The 27,808-nt window shown below is 39.2% G+C and overlaps 1 protein-coding gene across 1 annotated transcript in view; it reads right to left on the reverse strand.

Moving 5' to 3' along the window:
* Positions 1-2,238: 2,238 nt before the first annotated feature.
* Positions 2,239-27,808, reverse strand: part of REEP4 (receptor accessory protein 4) — a 75,149-nt gene continuing 49,579 nt past the window's right edge. Inside the window, exons 5-8 of the mRNA XM_053717957.1 lie at positions 24,953-25,066; positions 10,712-10,844; positions 8,330-8,502; positions 2,239-6,474 (exon numbers count right to left, since the gene is read on the reverse strand). Of these exons, the coding sequence (XP_053573932.1) occupies positions 6,409-6,474; positions 8,330-8,502; positions 10,712-10,844; positions 24,953-25,066 (486 nt within the window). The 3' untranslated portion in view covers positions 2,239-6,408. The remainder of the gene's footprint in view (positions 6,475-8,329; positions 8,503-10,711; positions 10,845-24,952; positions 25,067-27,808) is intronic.

Raw genomic sequence — 27,808 nt, forward strand, 5'->3', positions numbered from 1 at the left:
GTGCCTACCTTTCTGAAGAGACGACCCTCACTGCATAGACAGGAGCTGTACCCAGAAACGGAACTCTGCAGGATAAACTACGCATCCAATTTTCTGAAGGATGTTGTTGCCTTCTACCAGAGATGCGCAGCAGAGAATAAACAAGCACTACTTTACTAAGTGTGCAGTAAATACAGACAGGAAAAAGGAAGCCAGAAAGGGCGCGCAAAGCTTTTCCCTAGAACCGCCCATCATGGGCGTGCCAAAATCAGCCATCTCCCGGTCGCATGAATTATTAAAAGCGTGTATAATCAGATCTCATTACCTTATCACACATTGTGTACATATATCTGCTTCTTTATCTTATATCTGTCCATAAACCAATCACCAATACTTGGAGAGAACAATGGAAAATTTATATTTTATTACCTTATCTCTTCTATAACTCACTGGGAGTGTAATTTCTTCTACTGGTTGTGTTAACACAGCTTGGCCTTGAGGCCAAACACTTTCAGGATGGGTGGGGATACCACAGCCTAAATAAACTATTTCAAATGCCAATATAAGGGTAATGGAAAAACTTGTAAACAATTTAATACACTCCAGCAGGTAAAGTTAATAATTGGGAACAAATTAAAGGGGAGAAATTTTTTGAGTAAACTGTCCCTTTAAGAAAGAAAACTGTAACCTCACAAAATGTTGAAGCTGGAACAGATTACTACAAAATCTTATGACTTCAGTAGTATATTAGAGGATGCTGTGAATGAGCATCAGCCCTGCAAGATGTATATGTTTCAAAAGGCCATATTGGATTTCTGAGGCTGTCAAACTAAAAATCCCAATAGTTACTAAAGAGGGGGGGGGGCATGGAACCCAAATATTTTTTATGATTCGTTATTTTAAATAATTTTCTAATTTACTTTGTTCTCTTCGTATTCTTTGTTGAAAAGTATACCTAGGTAGGCTCAGGATCAATAATGCATGGATAAGTGGCTGCACATATATTCCTCTTGTCATTGGCTCATCTGATGTATTTAGATAGCTCCCAATAGTACATTGCTGCTCCTTTAACAAAAGTGAATGAAGCAAATTGTAAAGAATAGAAATACATTAGAAAGTTGTTTCAAATTCTATGCCCCATCAGAATCACAAAATACATTTCTTTAATACTGAGCTGAATATGGCTGATTGGCAACTATTTAAAAACATATGCTGTCACTGATTAGCTTAGCCATTTAGCTCCCAACCAGTAGTGAATTGCAATACAGGATTTTACTTGGATAAAAATATAATTCTCAGCAAAAACAGTTAAAGAGGCATAAAACACTTTGAGATGGTAATATAAAATGATAAATCGTATATATATATAAAAGTCAGCAATATACTTTCATTATTTATTTTGTCTCCTTTCCTGTAATTCCATTCTGAAATTGTGAGCTTTTCAATTCCCATTAGAAATGGAAGTGCAGAACACTGATATATTCCACAAAGCCATTGGCTGCACACTCTAGTGACCTATTTATAACTGTCCCTAATTGGCCACAGAAGCTCCCATCGTTTTATAGACAATGAAACTACTTATTTTGTCAATATTTAAACAGCTAATGAAACTTTAAAAAGTGTCTCAGACTAATCTTTCCATTGAATGCATCATTCTACCTAGCATTTTTTTTAGTGTTTAATGTCCCTTTAAATAATAAAAAGCTGAAATCTGTATCTAGGTTAAGAGAGTCATGGAGAAAACTTCAATCTCTACTACTTAACATTGTTCAATCTCCTGAGTTGTAGTATTAACGAGGAAGGGAGATTCTCATCCTGGATATGTTATAGGTGAACAGGAAGTGGGCGATTTAATATGCCTATTTTAGAAAGAGGTTACATGGATGATAGAGATACAGAGATTTATTAATATTTGTCTCATCGACATGTTCATATACTTTGTGGTTCCCTCTCGTCAAATTTTTTTTGTTTGCCTTTTTTGTATATCTTTTAATGATTTGAAATGTTGATAATGAAAACCAATAAAAATTATTTCAATTAAATAATAAAAAACCTTTAGAAACATTAAAGCATTTTATTTTTGCCCCACTTTTTTTTTTTTTTTTTTTTTTTTTTTTTTTTTTTTTTTTTTTTTTTTTTTTAGGTACACGAGCCAGTAAGCAGCCCCATAACTGTAAACTTTAGCCAACCCCCGACATCATGTGTAAGGTCTCACACAGCCCTATTTACAAATGACCCAACACAATTTAAAGACACAAATAACAGCAGAAAACAAAAATATTTATTTTTCTATTAAGAGTATCAAAAAGTACAGATAAACCCGACAATAAAAATACAGATCAGAAATATCAGGCACTTCAGGTTATTTTACAAGAGCATTTCCAAATGGAACCAGAGTGATCTCACAACACCCTAGATTGTCAATAGGATCTCAGTAACTATGTTCATTTGGCCCGTAAACCATATTTCATATAATAATGGCCCTCTAGTAATTTGACACATACATTACAGAAATGGGAACTACAAAAAAGAATTACTGTCATTTGGTAGCATTGCTCCTAAGTGTGGCTTAGCCTTATTACCATGTCACACGTCATAACTCATTACATAGCTACCCCATTAAACAAGTAATCCTTTATAAATGTTTAAGCTATAAATTCACACTAATACCAAATAGGATGAATCAGTATTTTATTATTTTGCAGATTGTTGTCATTAGATCATAATGATTCTAAGTGGAACTGACTTTTTAACCTTAACCCTGCTGAATAGGGTTAGTCTTTGGTGTTTAAATTGCGGCTACAGACATTACAAACAAACATATAAATACATAGATAAAGTCCAAAGACTTACAATAATCAGTTTAACACCACCTGGCATGGAAAAGATAGATTATTATTCAAGGGATACTTTAAAGGGATACTAAACCCTCTTTTTTTTATTTTATGATTCAGACAGAGTATGCAATTTTAAACAACTTTCTAATTTACTCCTATTATCAATTTTTCTTCATTCTTTTGGTATCTTTATTTGAAAGAGCAGGAATTTAAGCTTACGAGCCGGCCCATCTTTGGTTCAGCACCTGGGTTACGCTTGCTGTTTGGTGGCTAAATGCAGCCACCAATCAGCAAGCGCTATCCAGGGTGCTGAACCAAAAAGGGCCGTCTCCTAAGCGTACATCTGCTTTTTGAAATAAAGATACCAAGAGAATGAGGAAAAATTGATAATAGGAGTAAATTAGAAAGTTGCTTAAAATTGCATGCTCTCTCTCATTGGTTTTCAAACCTGTTCTCGGGCCTCCCTAACATTTTGAGTATATCTGAACTGGAGCACAGGTGAAATAATCAGCTGATTAGTAAACATAGTAATTTTACCTGCTCTCATTCAAGGTAATCCAGAAAACCTGGCCTGTTGGGGAGGTTTAAAAACCATTGCTATATCTGAATCATGAAAGAAAACATTTGGGTTCAGTATCTCTTTAAGTATGGGATATGGTGCAAAAATAGTACCAGAATGTTCAGTAACAGTTAAAATCATTCCCAAGTTGGCCCTCATAATGAAACCGTTCCCTTCTACTAGGTCATAACTCTAGTTTACGGCAGAGACAAATATGCACACGCCTGTGTGACACAGCAACACTTCATAAACTACACTCCCTTTTTAACCCTATGCACATTAAACAGAAACTGTTCTCTCTGTGGAAGAAGAAAAAAAAAAAGAACACAAACTATTAGGCAATCAGAGATCATCATTATAAGACTATGCAAAATTACTGTAATAGGCCTTATTAAAATTAGACATAAGCTGTAACAGTTTTACATAGTTTGTTACTCTGAGCCTTGGTCCAGCTTAGCACATTCTTTGAATACTGTTTTTCCAAACTGTAGTCACATGATATGACCTTTGGCAAATAGCCCTTTAAATCTGGCCTCCCCAATGAGTAAGGAGCAATCCCATTCACAAATGCATTTAATTAAAGGGACATGAAAGTCAAAATGAAACGTTCATGGTTTAGATAGAGCATGCAACTTTAAGAGATTTTATAGCTACTCAAATGTACTTTGTTCTCTTGGTATCTTTTGTTGAAAAATTTACCTAGATAGGCTCAGAAGCAGCAGTGCACTAATGTGAGCTAGCTTAAAACATCTGCTAAGCAAATGAAAAGGGGGGCATGTGTGTGCAACCACCGGTGAGCTCCCAGTAATACCTTAGTATGTTTTTCAACAAAGGATACCAAGAGAAAGAGGTTAATTATAAAAGTCTCTTAAAATGACATGTTCCCTCTAAATGCTCTATCCAAACCATGAAAGTTTAATTTTATATATCCAGCCACCATTAATTAATCTAATATAATAAGCAATTGATCCCATTTTGAAAACAAATATATATATATATATATATATATATATATATATATATATATATATTTATATATATATTTATTTATAATTGTGAAAAGGAATTTTTAGGTTGTGTAGACAAAAACGGAACTTATAAAATACTATCTACTTGCAAAATGGTGTTAACTGTATATCATAGAAAAGTCAAGTTTTAACAAATAAAAACACGTTATGCTTACAGCAAGTCAGCATAAAAGACACAACATAACAGATAAAATAAATTACTAATCCCAACACCTAGATACGGAATTTCTGCTGAAGATTTAAGAACTAGAAAGCCATTTCATGTTTCCCACCTCAATAGAGGAAATAAAACACCACAAACATTGCACCCTAGAAATGGTTGTACAGTATGCTTAGTAATAACTGTATGCACATAGCGATTGCCTTTAATGCATTCTGTAACGTTGGGGGTCAGTAAACCTCCTCTCTAGAACGGACCCAAGCAACAAAATGATAACATTGCATGAGCAGGATAATGACCCCCAGTAGCAATCTGATAGAGGTGGTACAAAATACAAAAGGCAAGATTGGACGGGTGTAGTGTATAACATTGTTTCTCAACCACGGCCTTCAAGTACCTCCAACAGTCCAGGTTTTCATTATAGCTGAACTAGTGCACAGGTGAAAAAATCATCTAATGGGTGAAAGCAGGTTAGTAACCATGGTTACTGATCAGCTGATTATTTCACCTGTGCACTGGTTCAGCTATAATGAAAATCTGGCCTCTTGAGGAGTACTTGAGTAGCACGGTTGACAAACACTGGTGTATATAACAGTACAGAACATGCAACTGAATGAAAATTCACACACATCTCATCTTGATCACACACTTGTATATAGACATGAACAGGGCTTTTCAGATGCGAAACAGTTCTTTATATATACACTTTTTTTTGTTTATCACATACACATATAGCAATCAAAGTGACAGTAAAGATTGCTCAGCTTGAGCAGGCAGCATAGTGCACAAATAAGTGGAAATATTTGGCCTTGGAGAAACAGCAAATACAGTGTGTATTTAAGTTATCACCATTTATATATCAATCTATTAGGGATCATTTAACCCTCCCAATATTTAAAAGTTAAACAACTTAGGCTAAGTTTACATGTTTTTTTAAATATAGACAATATTTAAAGGGGCACGGAAGACCAATTCTTTATTGAAACTTGGCTTCATTCCATAAGAGTATAGTGAAAGAAGTTCATTCACTAACGTTAGTAAACTAGAAAGTTGTTTGTTTCTTTTGAATTTTGGTGTAAAAAAAAAAAAAATATGACTTCCATATCCTTCCAGTGAGAGGAGGATAGGTTTCAGTTACTTTATACTCTATTACCTTAAAGGGGAACTAAACACTAAATACATTTTATGCCCCTCCCTCTTATCATGGGTGCTGCCATTATGGAACCTAGGTTACACTGCAGGTGTCTGAAGGAAAGTTGCAGCATATGTGCAAACAAGTAGTGAACAACATCAATACTATGCTAGTAAAATGTATTTAGTATTTTAATGTCCCTTTAATGATCATGTAAAGTAATCTTATGTGGGGGTCTATCTTTCACAACTCTCTCTTTCTTACACCTATATACCACGAGTCCCACATTTTTTATAATTAAACAGATTTAAGATCTTTTCCAGTAACACACGTAAAAGTGGTTATGTCATAGAGTGGTGGCTTATCCCATATGATGATGATTATTATTAATAATACAATACTTTTATCATTATTATGTATTATTAGACTATCTACAAGATTCCTAAGGGGATTGAAACATGAATGGAAATATTGGCAATTTTTAATAATATTGCACATATTTCAAGACCATACAAATCCTTATCTTCACACTATATACTAGACAATATATACACACACACTTTTATAACGACACATTAAGACAATCAGCAACCGAAAAATGTGAGATCATTCAGTTTGAGAACATCGTATTGCTAAAATTCAGTGTTTTGGCTGCACACATTGTATACATAATAGGGGGCTGATTAACGACCCCTTTCTCATTGTCCAACAGATCAGTTTTCAGGTTCTGATTGTGCAGCCTTCTTCTTTGCTCTGGGTTTGACTGTTCTTGTGGAGCCCTGGAATATATCAAAGAGAAGATATGGTTATTATAATACACTTCATCCTCAGCCTATTAAGTGCACGCTCCTGAGCCTCCCCAACTGTTTTTCAACAAAGGATACCAAGAGAATGAACTATAGTTGATAATAGAATTGGATTTTTTTTAATTTTTTTTTAAATGTCCTTGTTACAGAGGCAAATAATGACTGGGGGAGTATGGGAAGTGTTGCTTTGCTGAGGTGTCTCTGCCTCCTCCTGGTGGCCAAGTGTTGAATTTCCAAACAGTAATGAATGGAATTGTGGACTCTCCATGCCATTGGAAAGAAATATGGGTTTTATGTCCCTTTAATTTACTTGCACAAAACACACATTATTTTTAAACTAAAGCATTTTCTAGATAACCTCAATTCTTTTTTATTTTGATGAAATGCTTGGGAATTTTGAGTATATTGGTTGAAAAACATACCTAGGTAGGCTCAGGAGCAGTAATGCACTACTGGGAGCTAGCTGCTGACTGGTGGTTGCACATATATGCCTCTAAGTATAAACAAAGGCTGTGTGGTATATAACAAGGGACTTTAAAAATGTTGTTAAAAAATAGTTACATGACTCACAGCTTTTTGCACATTTTATTATTCGCTTTTTGTCCTCAGCAGCAGACATTAAATACGGGAAACCTAGGTTTCAACATGGCTACTTCCATTTATTTATAGGAACTAATGTGCTTTATAGAAACTCAAACTTTCCATTTATATCAATGTTTAGTCAATTACTTAAAAAAACAAAAAAATACACCTACATATTATTCTCATGCTAATGATTGCTTTGAATACATAATTATAGCTAGCATTCATTTCCTGTTTAATGTCCTTTTAATTCATTCTTATGCATATTGCTGACATTGTTTAAATTCCCTTACAGCCTTTGTCTTTACCATCTGTACTGGAAGTCCTCCTTATCAGTCATGGACAAGTGCTTCTGCAAACTACTCCTAAATACAAACTGATAACATGAGATTTTGTTCTAGTGTACGTGGCTTTATTGGTCTTGGCAAATTTATTTAAACACTGTTGCAAACACTACTTGTCTTTAACAAAGAGAACTAAGGAAACTTGATAATAGAAATTATAAAGTTGTTTAAAATGATATGCTCTATCTGAATCATGAATGTTTAATTTTTACTTTTCTGTCCCTTTAAATTAAGTCATATGACCTCTCTCAATTCTTCTATTAGCATGTATGTAAACCAATAAGTATTGGGCGTACAATTTAATGTACACTGAAAAATACTGTCACAGGTTTAATATGAAGGCTGAGTAATAAAGGTCTGATGTTTTCCATGTTATATAGCTCCTCTAGAGAAAAAAAAAAAAAGATGGTAATTATCTTCCACATCATTTTATTTCTCATTCTTTTATCAGGGAAACTGTTGCTGATCCAATGAGCAGAGTGGTACTTCAACTATGCGCTTAATCCCTTTGCAGGGATTAAGCGCAGAGTTGCACCAGTTCTAGTGTTAAGATTACATGGTCTATTGAATTAGAGCATATCATTTTTTCACTATAGTGGTCCTTTAACCTGTTTATTTCATCTCTCTGAGAACTGTTGAAAGTAGATTATAGCAACAGTAAGTGCGCATTTTTTTTTTATTTTTTACTTTCTCTGTTTCACCATTTTATTACCTGCATTATTATTTTATTTTTTTCCACATCACATATCTACTCTCCATTCTACTACATTAACACGAGTACCAGTATTGATGGATGTGTTTTTTTACACAACAGAGATGTGTAAGTCACTGATCTCTGGTTAGGAAATGTGCAGCGTATGTCTTTGATATTCTATGGATCTTGTGTCCTTACACCACCTCACCTCTCGACTCAGCCCCTTCTTCTTGGAAACTCGCAGACTTTGGCTCCTTTGTAGTGGTTTCTGAGAAACCCCTCCCCGTGTTCTCGCTGCTGTCCTGGTTGACTCAGCCATCTCTGAATCTGACCATCGTTCATCCATGGAGTCACTGTCAACCTGTGAAGCGGTAGCATAATCTGCAGAGAGCCAGAGTGACAGTATTTACAAACATCCTAGACAAACGTTACCCTGTAAAGAGTTTTTTTTAACCTATTTATTAAAAGGGACACTGAACCCAAATTTTTTTCTTTCATGATTCAGATAGAGTGTGAAATTTTAAGTAAGCAACTTTCTAATTTACTCCCAGTATCAATTTTTCTTTGTTCTCTTGCTATCTTTATTTTAAAAGCAGGAATGTAAATCTTAGCAGCAGCCCATTTTAGGTTCAGCACCATGGATAGCGCTTGCTTATTGGAGCCTTACATTTACCCACCAATAAGCAAGCATAACCCAGGTTCTCAACCAAAAATGGGCCGGCTCCTATGCATCACATTCCTGGTTTTTAAATAAAGATAGCAAGAGAACGAAGAAAAATTGATAATAGGAGTAAATTATAAAAGTTGCTTAAAATTCCATGCTCTATCTGAATACGAAAGAAAAAATTTGGGTTTAGTGTCCCTTTAACAACAGGTATTACAACATGAGAAGTCACATATAATATACCTCTATAAGTAGCACCTTCTCTACAACAAAAAGAAAGAAAGAGACAGAGAAAGAAAGAGAGAGAGAGACAGACACAGAGAGAGAGAGACACAGAGAGAGAGACACAGAGAGAGAGACACAGAGAGAGAGACAGACACAGAGAGAGACAGACACAGAGAGAGAGACAGACACAGAGAGAGAGAGAGAGAGAGAGAGAGAGAGAGAGAGAGAGAGACACAGAGAGAGAGAGAGAGAGAGAGAAAAAGAGAGACAGACACAGAGAGAGAGAGAGAGAGAGAGAGAGACAGACAGACAGACACACAGAGAGAGAGAGAGAGAGAGAGAGAGAGAGAGAGAGACAGACACAGACAGAAGACAACTCCCACCAAGGCCCAATATTCCTATTATCCTCTTGGAATTTTGAAGATGTCGGCTACCTCAGCTCTTCTAAAAAGGAAGCATCAAATTGTATTCCCAAGAGCCCCGCATTCATATCTGTGTCCTTCCCACCCATGTGGGCTACAGAAGCTTCTATGAAATGACTGTCAGGCAGAGCAGATTCCAGCCTAGCCATGCAAGTCAGATTCTATACTGTCAGGTGCAGCTGCTCCACCATGTTGTTCAACTGACAGCACCACGATCTGAAGCGCATTCAGGCACAAAAACAGTAGAGGACAAGTGATTTACAGTTGCATGAGATGGGTGTCTATTTCCCTACAATTTTCATCATATGGCACTAACTGTGGCAATAAGGAAAACAACGTGGTCTCCAGGTTCTCCCTCCTCCGTTTCGGAGGGCTTAAGTGACCACCTAAATGCCAAGTGATATCTGACCAGCAGTGACTAGAGATCTCTCAGGAAAAAGCAACTATTTTTATTCACAGCTACCATGCTCAAGTTCACATTTCTGAAATGCCTTTATGTAGCTCTAGCTATACAGGGGTAGAAAAAGGTCACTGTAGCCAGGGGAGAAAAGTTACTAACCTACATTTTTTTAACTTTCCACTGCAATGAAAATATTTTCTTTTCAATTATTTTTCTATTATGAATAAATTACAGACTGATAAGACAGTAGTTTTTGCCACGCTTATTTCCCCTATAGAAAGAAGGCATCATGGCCCCTGCTTATATTTATTTTGTCAGTGAGGATATAGCCACATGTCTATGAGAATGGCCCAATCCTAAAAGATACGTCACTTAGTGTTTTAGCAGCACTTCCCATTGTTATATTTTGAATTGATAAAATGTACATGGTTGAGCCCAGTAATCATTCCTTATCATTGCTGAAGATTGACACATACCATTGGTACGGATCCCTTTTAGTGACGCATCAAGTAGGAGAGAGAGGCAGACAGGGTGAAAGAACACTTAGTGACAGGAAAAGTTCAGACCTAGGGTCCGATGATCTAAAGCTCTTTGGTCTGGCGAGATTATCTAGGAAGTCTCGTCAGTACTGCAGTGGCCTTTGAAAAATTTAGAAAATCAAATTTTAGCTTGAGGATGTGAGTGAGTATCTTGCTACGTGGTTTTCTGGTTGTGAAGAAGAGAGACACCTACATCTTCGTATAAAACTCGGGGGGAAAAAACACCCCAAAGATATTACATGATTTCTCTACTTGCTGGTGAGTTTTTTGATCATGAGACCACTAGAGAGAGGTACTCACAGGCAGTGCATCTATTACATATATACACCCTTCAACTCACTGATTGGTCGACGCTGCAGATCCGATTCATCGGGATATAACGGATCTCTGTAGTGTAAAGGGGTGTCATCGGGAAGTGCACGCAAGTCTTGCATACTGAAACTACGCAGGCGTCCTACTAGTGCACCCTGACCCTGCAAAATAAAAAGAGCTTCAAATATAATAAAATATATATATATATATATATATATATATATATATATATATATATATATATATAATATATATAAGATATCTATTCATCTTAACATATGTAAAATTCCATGCATGAAAAAATACAGTAATCAAACATGGGAGCAATGACCATAAATCCTAAATATTGTGTAAGTTATGTACCTATTGAAGAAACACACTGGAAATGATTTCAGGACATGATCTGCTTTATGATAAAATAAATTAGCTACTGATTCATTGCAATAAATTAAGCTATTAAAAGGGGACGCACCACAGAATATAACTATATAGTGAGAGTAATCTGTAACATACTTGCTGTTTCGGTATATATGATACATATAAGCTGATTTAAAGGCATTTTAATATGTATTGTTGCAGATTCTCCACACCTATATTCTTTGTTTTATAGCACTGATTTATTTAAAAAAAAATTGCAACAACAGTGGGTGTTTACCAGCATAGACATCAGAGGCTGCAGGTGCTCAACAGAGATACCAACACTCTGGTAATGTTGCATAAACGGTACAATTCACTGTTTTAAAACATTAAATACATTTTATAAGCACAGTACTGGGGTTATTCCTAGCCTCCCTCAAGTCATGGGTTTCGCCTGCACATTCAGACACCTGCAGTGTAACCTAGGTTCCATAATGGCAGCACCCATGATTAAAGGGAGGTGCATTCAATGTATTTAGTGCCCAATATAGTGCAAAAATGGCATGCTTAATTCAGCTTGTAATATTTGAAGTACTCGCTGTGGAGCTAAGTGTAACCCCCACAAAAGGGTTAAACACAAATTCCTGACAACAGCTGTGTTCAGCTCAGGAGATCCATAGCGGGACTTTATCTATGTGTTTAACCACTTAGTAGGGATTGGACACAGGATTCTACAGTGACTATTGCAAAAATGACATGCAAATTAGAGCAATGTTGTTTTTTTTTTTTAAAATAAAGGAACTTTTAATTCAATGATTTTAGAAACTATGAGCTGCCAGTTATGTTGTTCCTTACTGAGAGAATATAAAGACTTAAAGGGACATAAAACTATTTTTTTTTCATATTTCAGATAGAACATACAATTTTAAACAACTTTCCAATTTACTTCATTCTCTTGGTATCCTTTTTTGAAGGAGCAGCAATGTACTACTGGGAGCCAACTTAACACATTGGATGAGCCAATTACAAGAGGCATATATGTGCAGCCACCAATAGCCAGGTAGCTTGCAGTAGTGCATTTTTTGCTACTGAGCCTATCTAGGTATACTTTTCAGGAAAGGAAATCAAGAGAACAAAACAAATTAGGTAATAGAAGTAAACCGGAAAGTTATGCTTTATCTGAATCAAGAAAGTGTAAAGGGCCATTATAGATTAAAAATTAGATGCTTCAATTCATTAGAGCATGTAGTTTTAAGACGTGCAACCCTACACCTGAGTGTTTAACCAATGCAAAGGAGTTAAACACATAGCAGAGGTGCCACTTGGGCCATGCAAATTGCTGTTTGTCCCGAGAGAAAACAGATGCTGACCCAGCATGAACCAATCACAATCCTTTCTTAATTAACCAATCACATCGCTCTTAACTTTTTCACAACTTGCTATACAAAAACAATATCTCCACAGATATACGAAAGCTTGGAAATGTGTTGTGTTTTTAATCTTTTAATGTTATTTTAAATAAAATACTTTTACATTACACTATCCTGTTTGATGGTCCTGCCGTACATGACTATCAAGAGGTTTTTGGAGTCGGGAGCAGTTTGCCGGTTGTAAGCTGAGAGGCTTTAATATCTCAGTGTTCGATATCCAGCACCTTGAGATAAAGTGCGTAGAAAAACAGAATTTATGTTTACCTGATAAATTACTTTCTCCAACGGTGTGTCCGGTCCACGGCGTCATCCTTACTTGTGGGATATTCTCCTCCCCAACAGGAAATGGCAAAGAGCCCAGCAAAGCTGGTCACATGATCCCTCCTAGGCTCCGCCTTCCCCAGTCATTCGACCGACGTAAAGGAGGAATATTTGCATAGGAGAAACCATATGATACCGTGGTGACTGTAGTTAAAGAAAATAAATTATCAGACCTGATTAAAAAACCAGGGCGGGCCGTGGACCGGACACACCGTTGGAGAAAGTAATTTATCAGGTAAACATAAATTCTGTTTTCTCCAACATAGGTGTGTCCGGTCCACGGCGTCATCCTTACTTGTGGGAACCAATACCAAAGCTTTAGGACACGGATGAAGGGAGGGAGCAAATCAGGTCACCTAGATGGAAGGCACCACGGCTTGCAAAACCTTTCTCCCAAAAATAGCCTCAGAAGAAGCAAAAGTATCAAACTTGTAAAATTTAGTAAAAGTGTGCAGTGAAGACCAAGTCGCTGCCTTACATATCTGATCAACAGAAGCCTCGTTCTTGAAGGCCCATGTGGAAGCCACAGCCCTAGTGGAATGAGCTGTGATTCTGTCAGGAGGCTGCCGTCCGGCAGTCTCGTAAGCCAATCTGATGATGCTTTTAATCCAAAAAGAGAGAGAGGTAGAAGTTGCTTTTTGACCTCTCCTTTTACCAGAATAAACAACAAACAAGGAAGATGTTTGTCTAAAATCCTTTGTAGCATCTAAATAGAATTTTAGAGCACGAACAACATCCAAATTGTGCAACAAACGTTCCTTCTTTGAAACTGGATTCGGACACAAAGAAGGCACGACTATCTCCTGGTTAATGTTTTTGTTAGAAACAACTTTCGGAAGAAAACCAGGTTTAGTACGTAAAACCACCTTATCTGCATGGAACACCAGATAAGGAGGAGAACACTGCAGAGCAGATAATTCTGAAACTCTTCTAGCAGAAGAAATTGCAACCAAAAACAAAACTTTCCAAGATAATAACTTAATATCTACGAAATGTAAGGGTTCAAACGGAACCCCCTGAAGAACTGAAAGAACTAAATTGAGACTCCAAGGAGGAGTCAAAGGTTTGTAAACAGGCTTGATTCTAACCAGAGCCTGAACAAAGGCTTGAACATCTGGCACAGCTGCCAGCTTTTTGTGAAGTAACACAGACAAGGCAGAAATCTGTCCCTTCAAGGAACTTGCAGATAATCCTTTCTCCAAACCTTCTTGAAGAAAGGATAGAATCTTAGGAATTTTTACCTTGTCCCAAGGGAATCCTTTAGATTCACACCAACAGATATATTTTTTCCATATTTTGTGGTAAATTTTTCTAGTTACAGGCTTTCTGGCCTGAACAAGAGTATCAATGACAGAATCTGAGAATCCTCGCTTTGATAAGATCAAGCGTTCAATCTCCAAGCAGTCAGTTGGAGTGAGACCAGATTCGGATGTTCGAACAGACCTTGAACAAGAAGGTCTCGTCTCAAAGGTAGCTTCCATGGTGGAGCCGATGACATATTCACCAGGTCTGCATACCAAGTCCTGCGTGGCCACGCAGGAGCTATCAAGATCACCGATGCCCTCTCCTGATTGATCCTGGCTACCAGCCTGGGGATGAGAGGAAACAGCGGGAATACATAAGCTAGTTTGAAGGTCCAAGGTGCTACTAGTGCATCTACTAGAGTCGCCTTGGGATCCCTGGATCTGGACCCGTAGCAAGGAACCTTGAAGTTCTGACGAGAGGCCATCAGATCCATGTCTGGAATGCCCCACAGTTGAGTAATTTGGGCAAAGATTTCCGGATGGAGTTCCCACTCCCCCGGATGAAATGTCTGACGACTCAGAAAATCCGCTTCCCAATTTTCCACTCCTGGGATGTGGATTGCAGACAAGTGGCAGGAGTGAGTCTCCGCCCATTGAATGATTTTGGTCACTTCTTCCATCGCCAGGGAACTCCTTGTTCCCCCCTGATGGTTGATGTACGCAACAGTCGTCATGTTGTCTGATTGAAACCGTATGAACTTGGCCTTTGCTAGCTGAGGTCAAGCCTTGAGAGCATTGAATATCGCTCTCAGTTCCAGAATATTTATCGGTAGAAGAGATTCTTCCCGAGACCAAAGACCCTGAGCTTTCAGGGGTCCCCAGACCGCGCCCCAGCCCACCAGACTGGCGTCGGTCGTGACAATGACCCACTCTGGTCTGCGGAAGCTCATCCCCTGTGACAGGTTGTCCAGGGACAGCCACCAACGGAGTGAATCTCTGGTCCTCTGATTTACTTGTATCGTCGGAGACAAGTCTGTATAGTCCCCATTCCACTGACTGAGCATGCACAGTTGTAATGGTCTCAGATGAATGCGCGCAAAAGGAACTATGTCCATTGCCGCAACCATCAAACCTATTACTTCCATGCACTGCGCTATGGAAGGAAGAGGAAAAGAATGAAGTATTTGACAAGAGTTCAGAAGTTTTGTTTTTCTGGCCTCTGTCAGAAAAATCCTCATTTCTAAGGAGTCTATTATTGTTCCCAAGAAGGGAACCCTTGTTGACGGAGATAGAGAACTCTTTTCTACGTTCACTTTCCATCCGTGAGATCTGAGAAAGGCCAGGACAATGTCCGTGTGAGCCTTTGCTTGAGGAAGGGACGACGCTTGAATCAGAATGTCGTCCAAGTAAGGTACTACTGCAATGCCCCTTGGTCTTAGCACCGCTAGAAGGGACCCTAGTACCTTTGTGAAAATCCTTGGAGCAGTGGCTAATCCGAACGGAAGTGCCACAAACTGGTAATGCTTGTCCAGGAATGCGAACCTTAGGAACCGATGATGTTCCTTGTGGATAGGAATATGTAGATACGCATCCTTTAAATCCACCGTGGTCATGAATTGACCTTCCTGGATGGAAGGAAGAATTGTTCGAATGGTTTCCATTTTGAACGATGGAACCTTGAGAAACTTGTTTAGGATCTTGAGATCTAAGATTGGTCTGAACGTTCCCTCTTTTTTGGGAACTACGAACAGATTGGAGTAGAACCCCATCCCTTGTTCTCCTAATGGAACAGGATGAATCACTCCCATTTTTAACAGGTCTTCTACACAATGCAAGAATGCCTGTTTTTTTATGTGGTCTGAAGACAATTGAGACCTGTGGAACCTCCCCCTTGGGGGAAGCCCCTTGAATTCCAGAAGATAACCTTGGGAGACTATTTCTAGCGCCCAAGGATCCAGAACATCTCTTGCCCAAGCCTGAGCGAAGAGAGAGAGTCTGCCCCCCACCAGATCCGGTCCCGGATCGGGGGCCAACATCTCATGCTGTCTTGGTAGCAGTGGCAGGTTTCTTGGCCTGCTTTCCTTTGTTCCAGCCTTGCATTGGTCTCCAGGCTGGTTTGGCTTGAGAAGTATTACCCTCCTGCTTAGAGGACGTAGCACTTGGGGCTGGTCCGTTTCTGCGAAAGGGACGAAAAACAGAATTTATGTTTACCTGATAAATTACTTTCTCCAACGGTGTGTCCGGTCCACGGCGTCATCCTTACTTGTGGGATATTCTCTTCTCCAACAGGAAATGGCAAAGAGCCCAGCAAAGCTGGTCACATGATCCCTCCTAGGCTCCGCCTTCCCCAGTCATTCGACCGACGTAAAGGAGGAATATTTGCATAGGAGAAATCATATGATACCGTGGTGACTGTAGTTAAAGAAAATAAATTATCAGACCTGATTAAAAAACCAGGGCGGGCCGTGGACCGGACACACCGTTGGAGAAAGTAATTTATCAGGTAAACATAAATTCTGTTTTCTCCAACATAGGTGTGTCCGGTCCACGGCGTCATCCTTACTTGTGGGAACCAATACCAAAGCTTTAGGACACGGATGAAGGGAGGGAGCAAATCAGGTCACCTAGATGGAAGGCACCACGGCTTGCAAAACCTTTCTCCCAAAAATAGCCTCAGAAGAAGCAAAAGTATCAAATTTGTAAAATTTAGTAAAAGTGTGCAGTGAAGACCAAGTCGCTGCCTTACATATCTGATCAACAGAAGCCTCGTTCTTGAAGGCCCATGTGGAAGCCACAGCCCTAGTGGAATGAGCTGTGATTCTTTCAGGAGGCTGCCGTCCGGCAGTCTCGTAAGCCAATCTGATGATGCTTTTAATCCAAAAAGAGAGAGGTAGAAGTTGCTTTTTGACCTCTCCTTTTACCAGAATAAACAACAAACAAGGAAGATGTTTGTCTAAAATCCTTTGTAGCATCTAAATAGAATTTTAGAGCACGAACTACATCCAAATTGTGCAACAAACGTTCCTTCTTTGAAACTGGATTCGGACACAAAGAAGGCACGACTATCTCCTGGTTAATGTTTTTGTTAGAAACAACTTTCGGAAGAAAACCAGGTTTAGTACGCAGAACCACCTTATCTGCATGGAACACCAGATAAGGAGGAGAACACTGCAGAGCAGATAATTCTGAAACTCTTCTAGCAGAAGAAATTGCAACCAAAAACAAAACTTTCCAAGATAACTTAATATCAACTGAAGAACTGAAAGAACTAAATTGAGACTCCAAGGAGGAGTCAAAGGTTTGTAAACAGGCTTGATTCTAACCAGAGCCTGAACAAAGGCTTGAACATCTGGCACAGCTGCCAGCTTTTTGTGAAGTAACACAGACAAGGCAGAAATCTGTCCTTTCAAAGAACTTGCAGATAATCCTTTCTCCAAACCTTCTTGAAGAAAGGATAGAATCTTAGGAATTTTTATCTTGTCCCAAGGGAATCCTTTAGATTCACACCAACAGATATATTTTTTCCATATTTTGTGGTAGATTTTTCTAGTTACAGGCTTTCTGGCCTGAACAAGAGTATCAATGACAGAATCTGAGAACCCTCGCTTTGATAAGATCAAGCGTTCAATCTCCAAGCAGTCAGTTGGAGTGAGACCAGATTCGGATGTTCGAACGGACCTTGAACAAGAAGGTCTCGTCTCAAAGGTAGCTTCCATGGTGGAGCCGTTGACATATTCACCAGGTCTGCATACCAAGTCCTGCGTGGCCACGCAGGAGCTATCAAGATCACCTATGCCCTCTCCTGATTGATCCTGGCTACCAGCCTGGGGATGAGAGGAAACGGCGGGAATACATAAGCTAGTTTGAAGATCCAAGGTGCTACTAGTGCATCTACTAGAGTCACCTTGGGATCCCTGGATCTGGACCCGTAGCAAGGAACCTTGAAGTTCTGACGAGAGGCCATCAGATCCATGTCTGGAATGCCCCACAATTGAGTGATTTGGGAAAAGATTTCCGGATGGAGTTCCCACTCCCCCGGATGAAATGTCTGACGACTCAGAAAATCCGCTTCCCAGTTTTCCACTCCTGGAATGTGGATTGCAGACAAGTGGCAGGAGTGAGTCTCCGCCCATTGAATGATTTTGGTCACTTCTTCCATCGCCAGGGAACTCCTTGTTCCCCCCCTGATGGTTGATGTACGCAACAGTCGTCATGTTGTCTGATTGAAACCGTATGAACTTGGTCTTTGCTAGCTGAGGCCAAGCCTTGAGAGCATTGAATATCGCTCTCAGTTCCAGAATATTTATCGGGAGAATAGATTCTTCCCGAGACCAAAGACCCTGCGCTTTCAGGGGTCCCCAGACCGCGCCCCAGCCCACCAGACTGGCGTCGGTCGTGACAATGACCCACTCTGGTCTGCGGAAGCTCATCCCCTGTGACAGGTTGTCCAGGGACAGCCACCAACTGAGTGAATCTCTGGTCCACTGATCTACTTGTATCGTCGGAGACAAGTCTGTATAGTCCCCATTCCACTGACTGAGCATGCACAGTTGTAATGGTCTTAGATGAATTCGCGCAAAAGGAACTATGTCCATTGCCGCTACCATCAAACCTATTACTTCCATGCACTGCGCTATGGAAGGAAGAGGAACAGAATGAAGTATTTGACAAGAGTTTAGAAGTTTTGATTTTCTGGCCTCTGTCAGAAAAATCCTCATTTCTAAGGAGTCTATTATTGTTCCCAAGAAGGGAACCCTTGTTGACGGAGATAGAGAACTTTTTTCTACGTTCACTTTCCACCCGTGAGATCTGAGAAAGGCCAGGACAATGTCCGTGTGAGCCTTTGCTTGTGGAAGGGACGACGCTTGAATCAGTATGTCGTCCAAGTAAGGTACTACTGCAATGCCCCTTGGTCTTAGCACCGCTAGAAGGGACCCTAGTACCTTTGTGAAAATTCTTGGAGCAGTGGCTAATCCGAACGGGAGTGCCACAAACTGGTAATGCTTGTCCAGAAATGCGAAACTTAGGAACCGATGATGTTCCTTGTGGATAGGAATATGTAGATACGCATCCTTTAAATCCACCGTGGTCATGAATTGGCCTTCCTGGATGGAAGGAAGAATTGTTCGAATGGTTTCCATTTTGAACGATGGAACCTTGAGAAACTTGTTTAGGATCTTGAGATCTAAGATTGGTCTGAACGTTCCCTCTTTTTTGGGAACTACGAACAGATTGGAGTAGAACCCCATCCCTAGTTCTCCTAATGGAACAGGATGAATCACTCCCATTTTTAACAGGTCTTCTACACAATGTAAGAATGCCTGTCTTTTTATGTGGTCTGAAGACAATTGAGACCTGTGGAAACTCCCCCTTGGGGGAAGCCCCTTGAATTCCAGAAGATAACCTTGGGAGACTATTTCTAGCGCCCAAGGATCCAGAACATCTCTTGCCCAAGCCTGAGCGAAGAGAGAGAGTCTGCCCCCCACCAGATCCGGTCCCGGATCGGGGGCCAACATCTCATGCTGTCTTGGTAGCAGTGGCAGGTTTCTTGGCCTGCTTACCTTTGTTCCAGCCTTGCATTGGCCTCCAGGCTGGCTTGGCTTGAGAAGTATTACCCTCTTGCTTAGAGGACGTAGCACTTGGGGCTGGTCCGTTTCTGCGAAAGGGACGAAAATTAGGTTTATTTTTGGCCTTGAAAGACCTATCCTGAGGAAGGGCGTGGCCCTTGCCCCCAGTGATATCAGAAATAATCTCTTTCAAGTCAGGGCCAAACAGCGTTTTCCCCTTGAAAGGAATGTTAAGCAATTTGTTCTTGGAAGACGCATCCGCTGACCAAGATTTTATTGAGCGCCTTTTCTAGTTCATCGAACCAGAAACACGCTGCTGTAGTGACAGGAACAATGCATGAAATTGGTTGTAGAAGGTAACCTTGCTGAACAAACATCTTTTTAAGCAAACCCTCTAATTTTTTATCCATAGGATCTTTGAAAGCACAACTATCTTCTATGGGTATAGTGGTGCGTTTGTTTAGAGTAGAAACCGCCCCCTCGACCTTGGGAACTGTCTGCCATAAGTCCTTTCTGGGGTCGACCATAGGAAACAATTTCTTAAATATGGGGGGAGGGACGAAAGGTATACCGGGCCTTTCCCATTCTTTATTTACAATGTCCGCCACCCGCTTGGGTATAGGAAAAGCTTCGGGGGGCCCCGGGACCTCTAGGAACTTGTCCATTTTACATAGTTTCTCTGGAATGACCAAATTCTCACAATCATCCAGAGTGGATAACACCTCCTTAAGCAGAGCGCGGAGATGTTCCAACTTAAATTTAAATGTAATCACATCAGGTTCAGCTTGTTGAGAAATTTTCCCTGAATCTGAAATTTCTCCCTCAGACAAAACCTCCCTGGCCCCCTCAGACTGGTGTAGGGGCCCTTCAGAACCAATATCATCAGCGTCCTCATGCTCTTCAGTATTTTCTAAAACAGAGCAGTCGCGCTTTCGCTGATAAGTGGGCATTTTGGCTAAAATGTTTTTGATAGAATTATCCATTACAGCCGTTAATTGTTGCATAGTAAGGAGTATTGGCGCGCTAGATGTACTAGGGGCCCCCTGTGTGGGCAAGACTGGTGTAGACGAAGGAGGGGATGATGCAGTACCATGCTTACTCCCCTCACTTGAGGAATCATCTTGGGCATCATTTTCTCTAAATTTTGTGTCACATAAATCACATCTATTTAAATGAGAAGGAACCTTGGCTTCCCCACATTCAGAACACAGTCTATCTGGTAGTTCAGACATGTTAAACAGGCATAAACTTGATAACAAAGTACAAAAAACGTTTTAAAATAAAACCGTTACTGTCACTTTAAATTTTAAACTGAACACACTTTATTACTGCAATTGCGAAAAAGTATGAAGGAATTGTTCAAAATTCACCAAAATTTCACCACAGTGTCTTAAAGCCTTAAAAGTATTGCACACCAAATTTGGAAGCTTTAACCCTTAAAATAACGGAACCGGAGCCGTTTTTATATTTAACCCCTTTACAGTCCCTGGTATCTGCTTTGCTGAGACCCAACCAAGCCCAAAGGGGAATACGATACCACATGACGCCTTCAGAAAGTCTTTTCTATGTATCAGAGCTCCTCACACATGCATCTGCATGTCATGCTTCTCAAAAACAAGTGCGCAATACAGGCGCGAAAATGAGACTCTGCCTATGATTAGGGAAAGCCCCTAGAGAATAAGGTGTCCAATACAGTGCCTGCCGGTTATTTTACAAAATTCCCAAGATTAAAATAATTCCTCAAGGCTATGGAGTATAAATTATGTTTATATATAAATCGATTTAGCCCAGAAAATGTCTACAGTCTTAAAAAGCCCTTGTGAAGCCCTTTTTTTCTGTCTGTAATAAAAATGGCTTACCGGATCCCATAGGGAAAATGACAGCTTCCAGCATTACATCGTCTTGTTAGAGTGTGTCATACCTCAAGCAGCAAAAGTCTGCTCACTGTTCCCCCAACTGAAGTTAATTCCTCTCAACAGTCCTGTGTGGAAACAGCCATCGATTTTAGTAACGGTTGCTAAAATCATTTTCCTCTTACAAACAGAAATCTTCATCTCTTTTCTGTTTCAGAGTAAATAGTACATACCAGCACTATTTTAAAATAACAAACTCTTGATTGAATAATAAAAACTACAGTTAAACACTAAAAAACTCTAAGCCATCTCCGTGGAGATGTTGCCTGTACAACGGCAAAGAGAATGACTGGGGAAGGCGGAGCCTAGGAGGGATCATGTGACCAGCTTTGCTGGGCTCTTTGCCATTTCCTGTTGGGGAGGAGAATATCCCACAAGTAAGGATGACGCCGTGGACCGGACACACCTATGTTGGAGAAAATAACAATTTGGCTTCTATATCTGGTTTGCATATTGTCTGCCACATTTATGCGCTACGGTGGCGCCCTATTCCTTTCTCATTATTTCTATTAAACAGATGAATACCATGATGCTTTGAGGAGGAGGAGCCTTCAGCAATAGTTGGTATACCCTTTTAATACAAGGAATCAACAAAGGGGACTTTCTTCTGTGGGACTATATCTGGTCTCTATCTTTTGGGTTTAATCTATTTTCTAATTTTTGCAAATCAAGAATAAACCCATTTGAAAACTCTGGTGAGTATGTTTATCTTCTCTCACTGGATTTTGATCACTTAGCATTAGCAGTAAATGAGTTTGTGCACTACTCTAAGCATTAACTGTGTAGCATGTAGCTAGGTTAGGAAAACTGTAGCAAACATAAGTACAAAATTTCATCTTTAGCATCTCTGCAATGTTACTATGTTTTTATTGATGAAACATTTAGTTAGGGATTTAAAGTGGTATATACCTGGGGGGCGGAGTCCGCAGCACAAGAGAATGGCCGCATAATCCTGTTGCTCTGGTCCTGACTATATTATAAACAACTTTACAAGGTGCCTACAACAGAGCTAAACCTAGAGATATTGCCTGAATATATCCCGGACTTCCACCTGGCCACTGGTGAAGCCTAAATTTATCTGCAGGTGCTACAATCTAAAGTTAGGACCGGAGGCCTATCCTGATACTACACAAGCAGCGGCCATCTTCCCACCCTCGTGGCTACAAGATTGCACAAATCATCAGGACTCCCAACTCATATTAAGGACTGTGGCCTTTAATTAGACCCCCCGGCAGGTACCTTCTGTAGACCTGTCGTTAGTAGCAGTGCTTTCTCAACAGTCGCTGCAATTAAGCCTATACTTACTCGCATGACCTGAGATATCACTATCTAGCACCACATTTCATCTTACTTGCCCGCTACTGGTTAACGCTTATATTTGCCATGGAAAGCACGCATAAGATTCTCCATGAATTGGGAAGACTCCTAGACTCCTACCAACTGGCATTCACTGAAGTTCTGAGCGCAGCCTTTAGCTCTGTAAATAAAAATGTACCCCCACCAGAGACTGTTCCAAGTTCGGCTGAAATAAGTTACGGCAGCGGAGATGTTAAGGGGCCCCAGCATCTACCGCACACTGTTGATCTATCTATAAAGTTGGCTGGAGATCCTGTGACTTACAAGATTGATCGACTTACAGAGGAACGTTTGGAGGTAACAGCTGTTGCGGAGTGCCTGTACGGAGACCTCTATACTCAAGAGGAGCATCTAGAACAGCCAAGATGTATCGGTCCCAGGGCAACTCCGGAGCGGATCAAACCTTTCTCTACCTACCATCAGATGAAGGACCAAAGCACCTCATTCTCAGATCCGGGATCAGAGGGGACTCTTCAGGGAATCTCTTCTAGGTGGGTCCAATACTGCCTATTATCCACAACTTGGTATGAGAATTGCTGGGCAGATGGTGTCAAAAAGGTTCCGGTCCCCTACACTTCTTCCCCCTTAATGTTCACTCCTACCCGGTCATGGTATCACTGGAGAACTCTCACAGAGACACAGATGCCCTTGCTGTTATGCAACTGGGTATACATGGGAGGTAATAACTGCAATCGTGCTGGAGTCGGCTAAACCCGACATAAGGAACTTTACATATGGCTCTCCAGACTTTCCAAGTACCTAAACTATACCAGAGGCGCTCTCTTTGTTAAGTTTGTATGTCATATAATGTTGGGCTTACCTTATAATATTTATGATGAAGCTTTGATGGGCCATTGTTTATTATTATTGATATCTCCTTACCTAGCTATTCCCCAAGTTATTTCTGTTATAAGAATCTGACCATGTTGCAATATCTTATTATCTGTAATGAGAACTTGACCATATTGACATATCCTACTTTTAACATGATGATAGTTGATGTTGGCTAGTGTACTTTATATTCTCAGTGGTGTCTTTATATAACAGCATTTTACAGGGGCGGGGGTTTCTTTGCCATCTGCGGCCGGGATGGTGGAGTTTACTGTTTCTGTATCACCGTAGCCTTCCACATAAAGTAGAGCACACTGTCAGAATACTGCCCTGTAGTATGGAAACTTGTGGTCTAATGTTGCTCAGGATCCTCATAGTGGGGTTCAGGCTTACATAGTACTTTTATATACTGTTAAGTTTCTAGTTTTTATTTAATAATAGACGTTCAAACCTATCAATTTGTACCACACATTTAATACCATCAAATATACAAGTATCCCATAAGCTGAATATAGATCACCCACGAAGCGCTACCAAAATACTTCAATTTTTGGTTTCTTTACCTTTGCATGACCCCCTTTAAGTACGTTACCTCTGTGTGGTTGCCATATATACACACTCTCAATTTAGGTCTGGTTAATTATATTACTTCTTGCATTGCTTGTGTGCCTAGCATTATATCTTACATGCAGCCCCTGTCTGGATGGCCTTCAAGCCTTTACGAACCCACAATTTGGTCATCACATTTTTTACTATGGTTTGGTCACCTTTCATAATATGCTCATCTTTCACTTTAACTGTTGCCCCATATTAAGGCCAATATACTGATATGCCCAGTAGGTTTGAGCAGCTTTGGTTTTACTAATAGTGGAGGTGCATGCTTTAGCTTCAAACAACCAGTTAAGCTTGTTACTACAGCTCTTGTTAAACGCATAAAAGAAAAAAAAAAGGGGTTTGTCATTGAGACCCAAAAGTGGTCTCCCTATTTGGTAACAACCTCCTAAACTTTGATTATCTATAGATGAGGTCCAAAAGTGGCCTCCTGTGGCATTTTGGGGGTTTAACTATTGTTAGGCATTTATTTCATGTATGCTCTTTTTAGATTTTTCTTTCAGGAACATATATTTCTTATCTGACATGTTGTTTCATAACTGTATCTCAATACTATTATGTTTTAATGTTTCAAGATCTTTGTATGCCTTGCTACAAACCTAAATAAAAATTATTTCAAAAAATAAAGTGGTATATACCTTAGTAGCAGCTTGTACAGCAGCGGTGGCTGCAATATTAAGACCTTTCCGCCCAATGCTCACGAATGACTCATAGCTCCGTTCCTTCGCCTGCACAATGTATGTGTCTATTTCCTAAGAAGGGAAAAAACATTATGAATTAAAAAGGACAACATGTCTAGAAAAGTGACAGAATGGGCCAGTTATAGACTGAATGCAAGGGTTAAAGGGATAGTAAACACCAAAAATGTTATTGCTTAAAAAGATAGATAATTCATTTATTTACCATTCCCCAGTTTTTCATAACCAACACTGTTATATAAATATACTTTTTACCTCTGTAATTACCGTGTATCTAAGCTTCTGCTGACTGCCTCCTTATCTCAGATCTTTTGACAGACTTGCATTACAGGCAATTAGTGCCGACTCCTAAATAACTTTGCGTGCGTGAGCACAATGTTATCTAATATGAAACACGTGAACTAACACCTTCTAGCTGTGAAAAACTGCCAAATGCATTCAGATAAGAGGCGGCCTTCAAGGGCTTAGAAATTTGCATATGAGCTTACCTAGGTTAGCTTTCAACTAAGAATACCAAGAGAACAAAGCAAATTTGATAAAAGTTAATTGGAAAGTTGTTTAAAATGACGAGCCCTATCTGAATCATGAAAGTTTAATTTGGACTTTACTATCCCTTTAACACAGCAGCCTTTTGCAAACCTCAGACATCAGATGCATTGTAAAACATGTCAGGACCGAGCAATAACAGCTGGTGAAATGCCTGTGTTATTCATGCAGCCTGGGGGGACAGCTGAATATATATATATATATATATATATATATATATATATATATATATATATCTCACACTAAATATACAGATTTAAAGATCTACCGCTTAAAAGGGACAGTAAAGTCACAATAAAACAAGATTCAGAAAGGGCATGGGATTTTAAACAAATTGTCCAATAGACTTATCAAATTTGCTTTATCTTATTGAGTTGGAGAGTAAACCTAGGTAGGCTGAGAAAAGCTCAGGAGCATGCTCATGTCTTTAGCATTCCATGGCAGCAGAGCTTGCAACTATGTATAACGTTACTAGAAACATATTTGCCAACACTGGTAACATAGGGTGCTAAAGACACAAGCGTTCTGAGCTCCTGTGAGTTTACTTCTTAATGAAATATACCAAGAAAAAGAAGCAAATTTGACAAAAGTCAATCTTCTCCCCCCCTCCCCGGCTTTTATTTATACACCAATGATTGCGTTCATTGGTTTATCACGCTTCATAAGTTGCCACATTAACATGCATTATAAAAGTTCCTTGTTAACATGTTACTGTATATTAAAAGGGACACTCAAGTTAAAATTAAACTTTCATGATTCAGATAGAGGATGCAATTGTAAACAACTTTCTGATTTACTTACACTAACAAAATGTGCACAGTCTTTTTATTGTAACACTGAGTCACCAGCTCCTACTGAGCATGTGCAAGAATTCACACAATATATGTATTTGCATTTGTGATTGGCTGATGACTGTCACATGATACAGGAAGAGTGCGAATAGACATTACTGAAACTTGTCAGAAAAAAAAAAAATATTGTTACATTTGAAGTTCAGACTAAGTGCTATTGCATTGTCTCTATCATGCATTTGTTGATTATCTACTGTATATACTGCTCCTTTAACAGTGCTTTTCAGTTAATTTTTCAAACTATGTCAATATTATACTTGATTTTTTTTAATATAAATATCTTGGAGAGAAGTCTGCTTTATTCTATTGTTTTTTTGTTTTCAAAACTGTTCATGTAAAAACAGATTAAGGACTTTATACCAACCGTTCGGGACATTCATAAAAATGTAATTTAATAGAGCTCAATACAGGGATCTCTATGCCGAAGGCTTACCTTGGTGTTCTAGAATCTAGCGCATATAAACACTGGACCTGTTGCAACTTTGGCTAATAACACCCAAAGGACAGCTTCTATTTCCCTGTATATTTATACTGTAATGAATATCTTTCTTTGTACATTACATGATCTTGTACTGTTAGGCATGCTTGGTTAGGTAGGCTCAAGGGAATGCATATATCTTCAGCCTTATATTGCAGCTGCGTCTGCAACAATGTTGTACATTGTTGCAAACACTTCTGCTATATAGTGCTCAGGATCCATGCATGCTCTTGAGCCTACCTAAATATGCTCTTCAACAGAGGATACAAAAAGAACAAAGCAAGTTTGATAACAGAAGTAAACTGGAATTTTTTTTTTTAGAATTGCATGCATAGTTTGAATCATGAAACATTCATTTTGATTTGCATGTCCTTTTAAAGGGGTATTAAACAGTATGGAATTATAATATAAAATGTTTAATTATGTGTAGTTACGAAACTTTGCAATATACTTTCATTATTTATTTTGTTCCCCTTTACTGTAATTTAAATTTGAAATAATTGTTTTTCTAAATTCCACTGAGTTTCTATTAAGTAATGGGCGCTGCCATGTTTGAACTTCAGTTGCTCCTTATCGGTTTCCCTTGCTGAAGACAATTATGGACAATTATAAAAGCAGGCAATAGAAGAAGGGATTCCACTATTACTAAAATTCTTTATATAAACTAAACCTCTACACTTACATTTGCAATATTTAAACCAATATAATAGTAAAAATACATCTACATAATATTCCAAGGCTGTTTGCTTTCAATACATCATTATGTCTAACGTATTTACTGTTTAACATCCCTTTAAGTAATTAGAATGTCAGTATTGCATCAACTGCATTTCAGCCTTGCATCAGCTGATGAGTAATCCAATAATTATTCTTTCCATCTTTACAAAAAGGAAGCTTGTTTATTTATTTCAGTACCTCTCT

The sequence above is a fragment of the Bombina bombina genome, chromosome 6, assembly GCF_027579735.1.
Source record: "Bombina bombina isolate aBomBom1 chromosome 6, aBomBom1.pri, whole genome shotgun sequence".
NCBI lineage: Eukaryota > Metazoa > Chordata > Amphibia > Anura > Bombinatoridae > Bombina > Bombina bombina.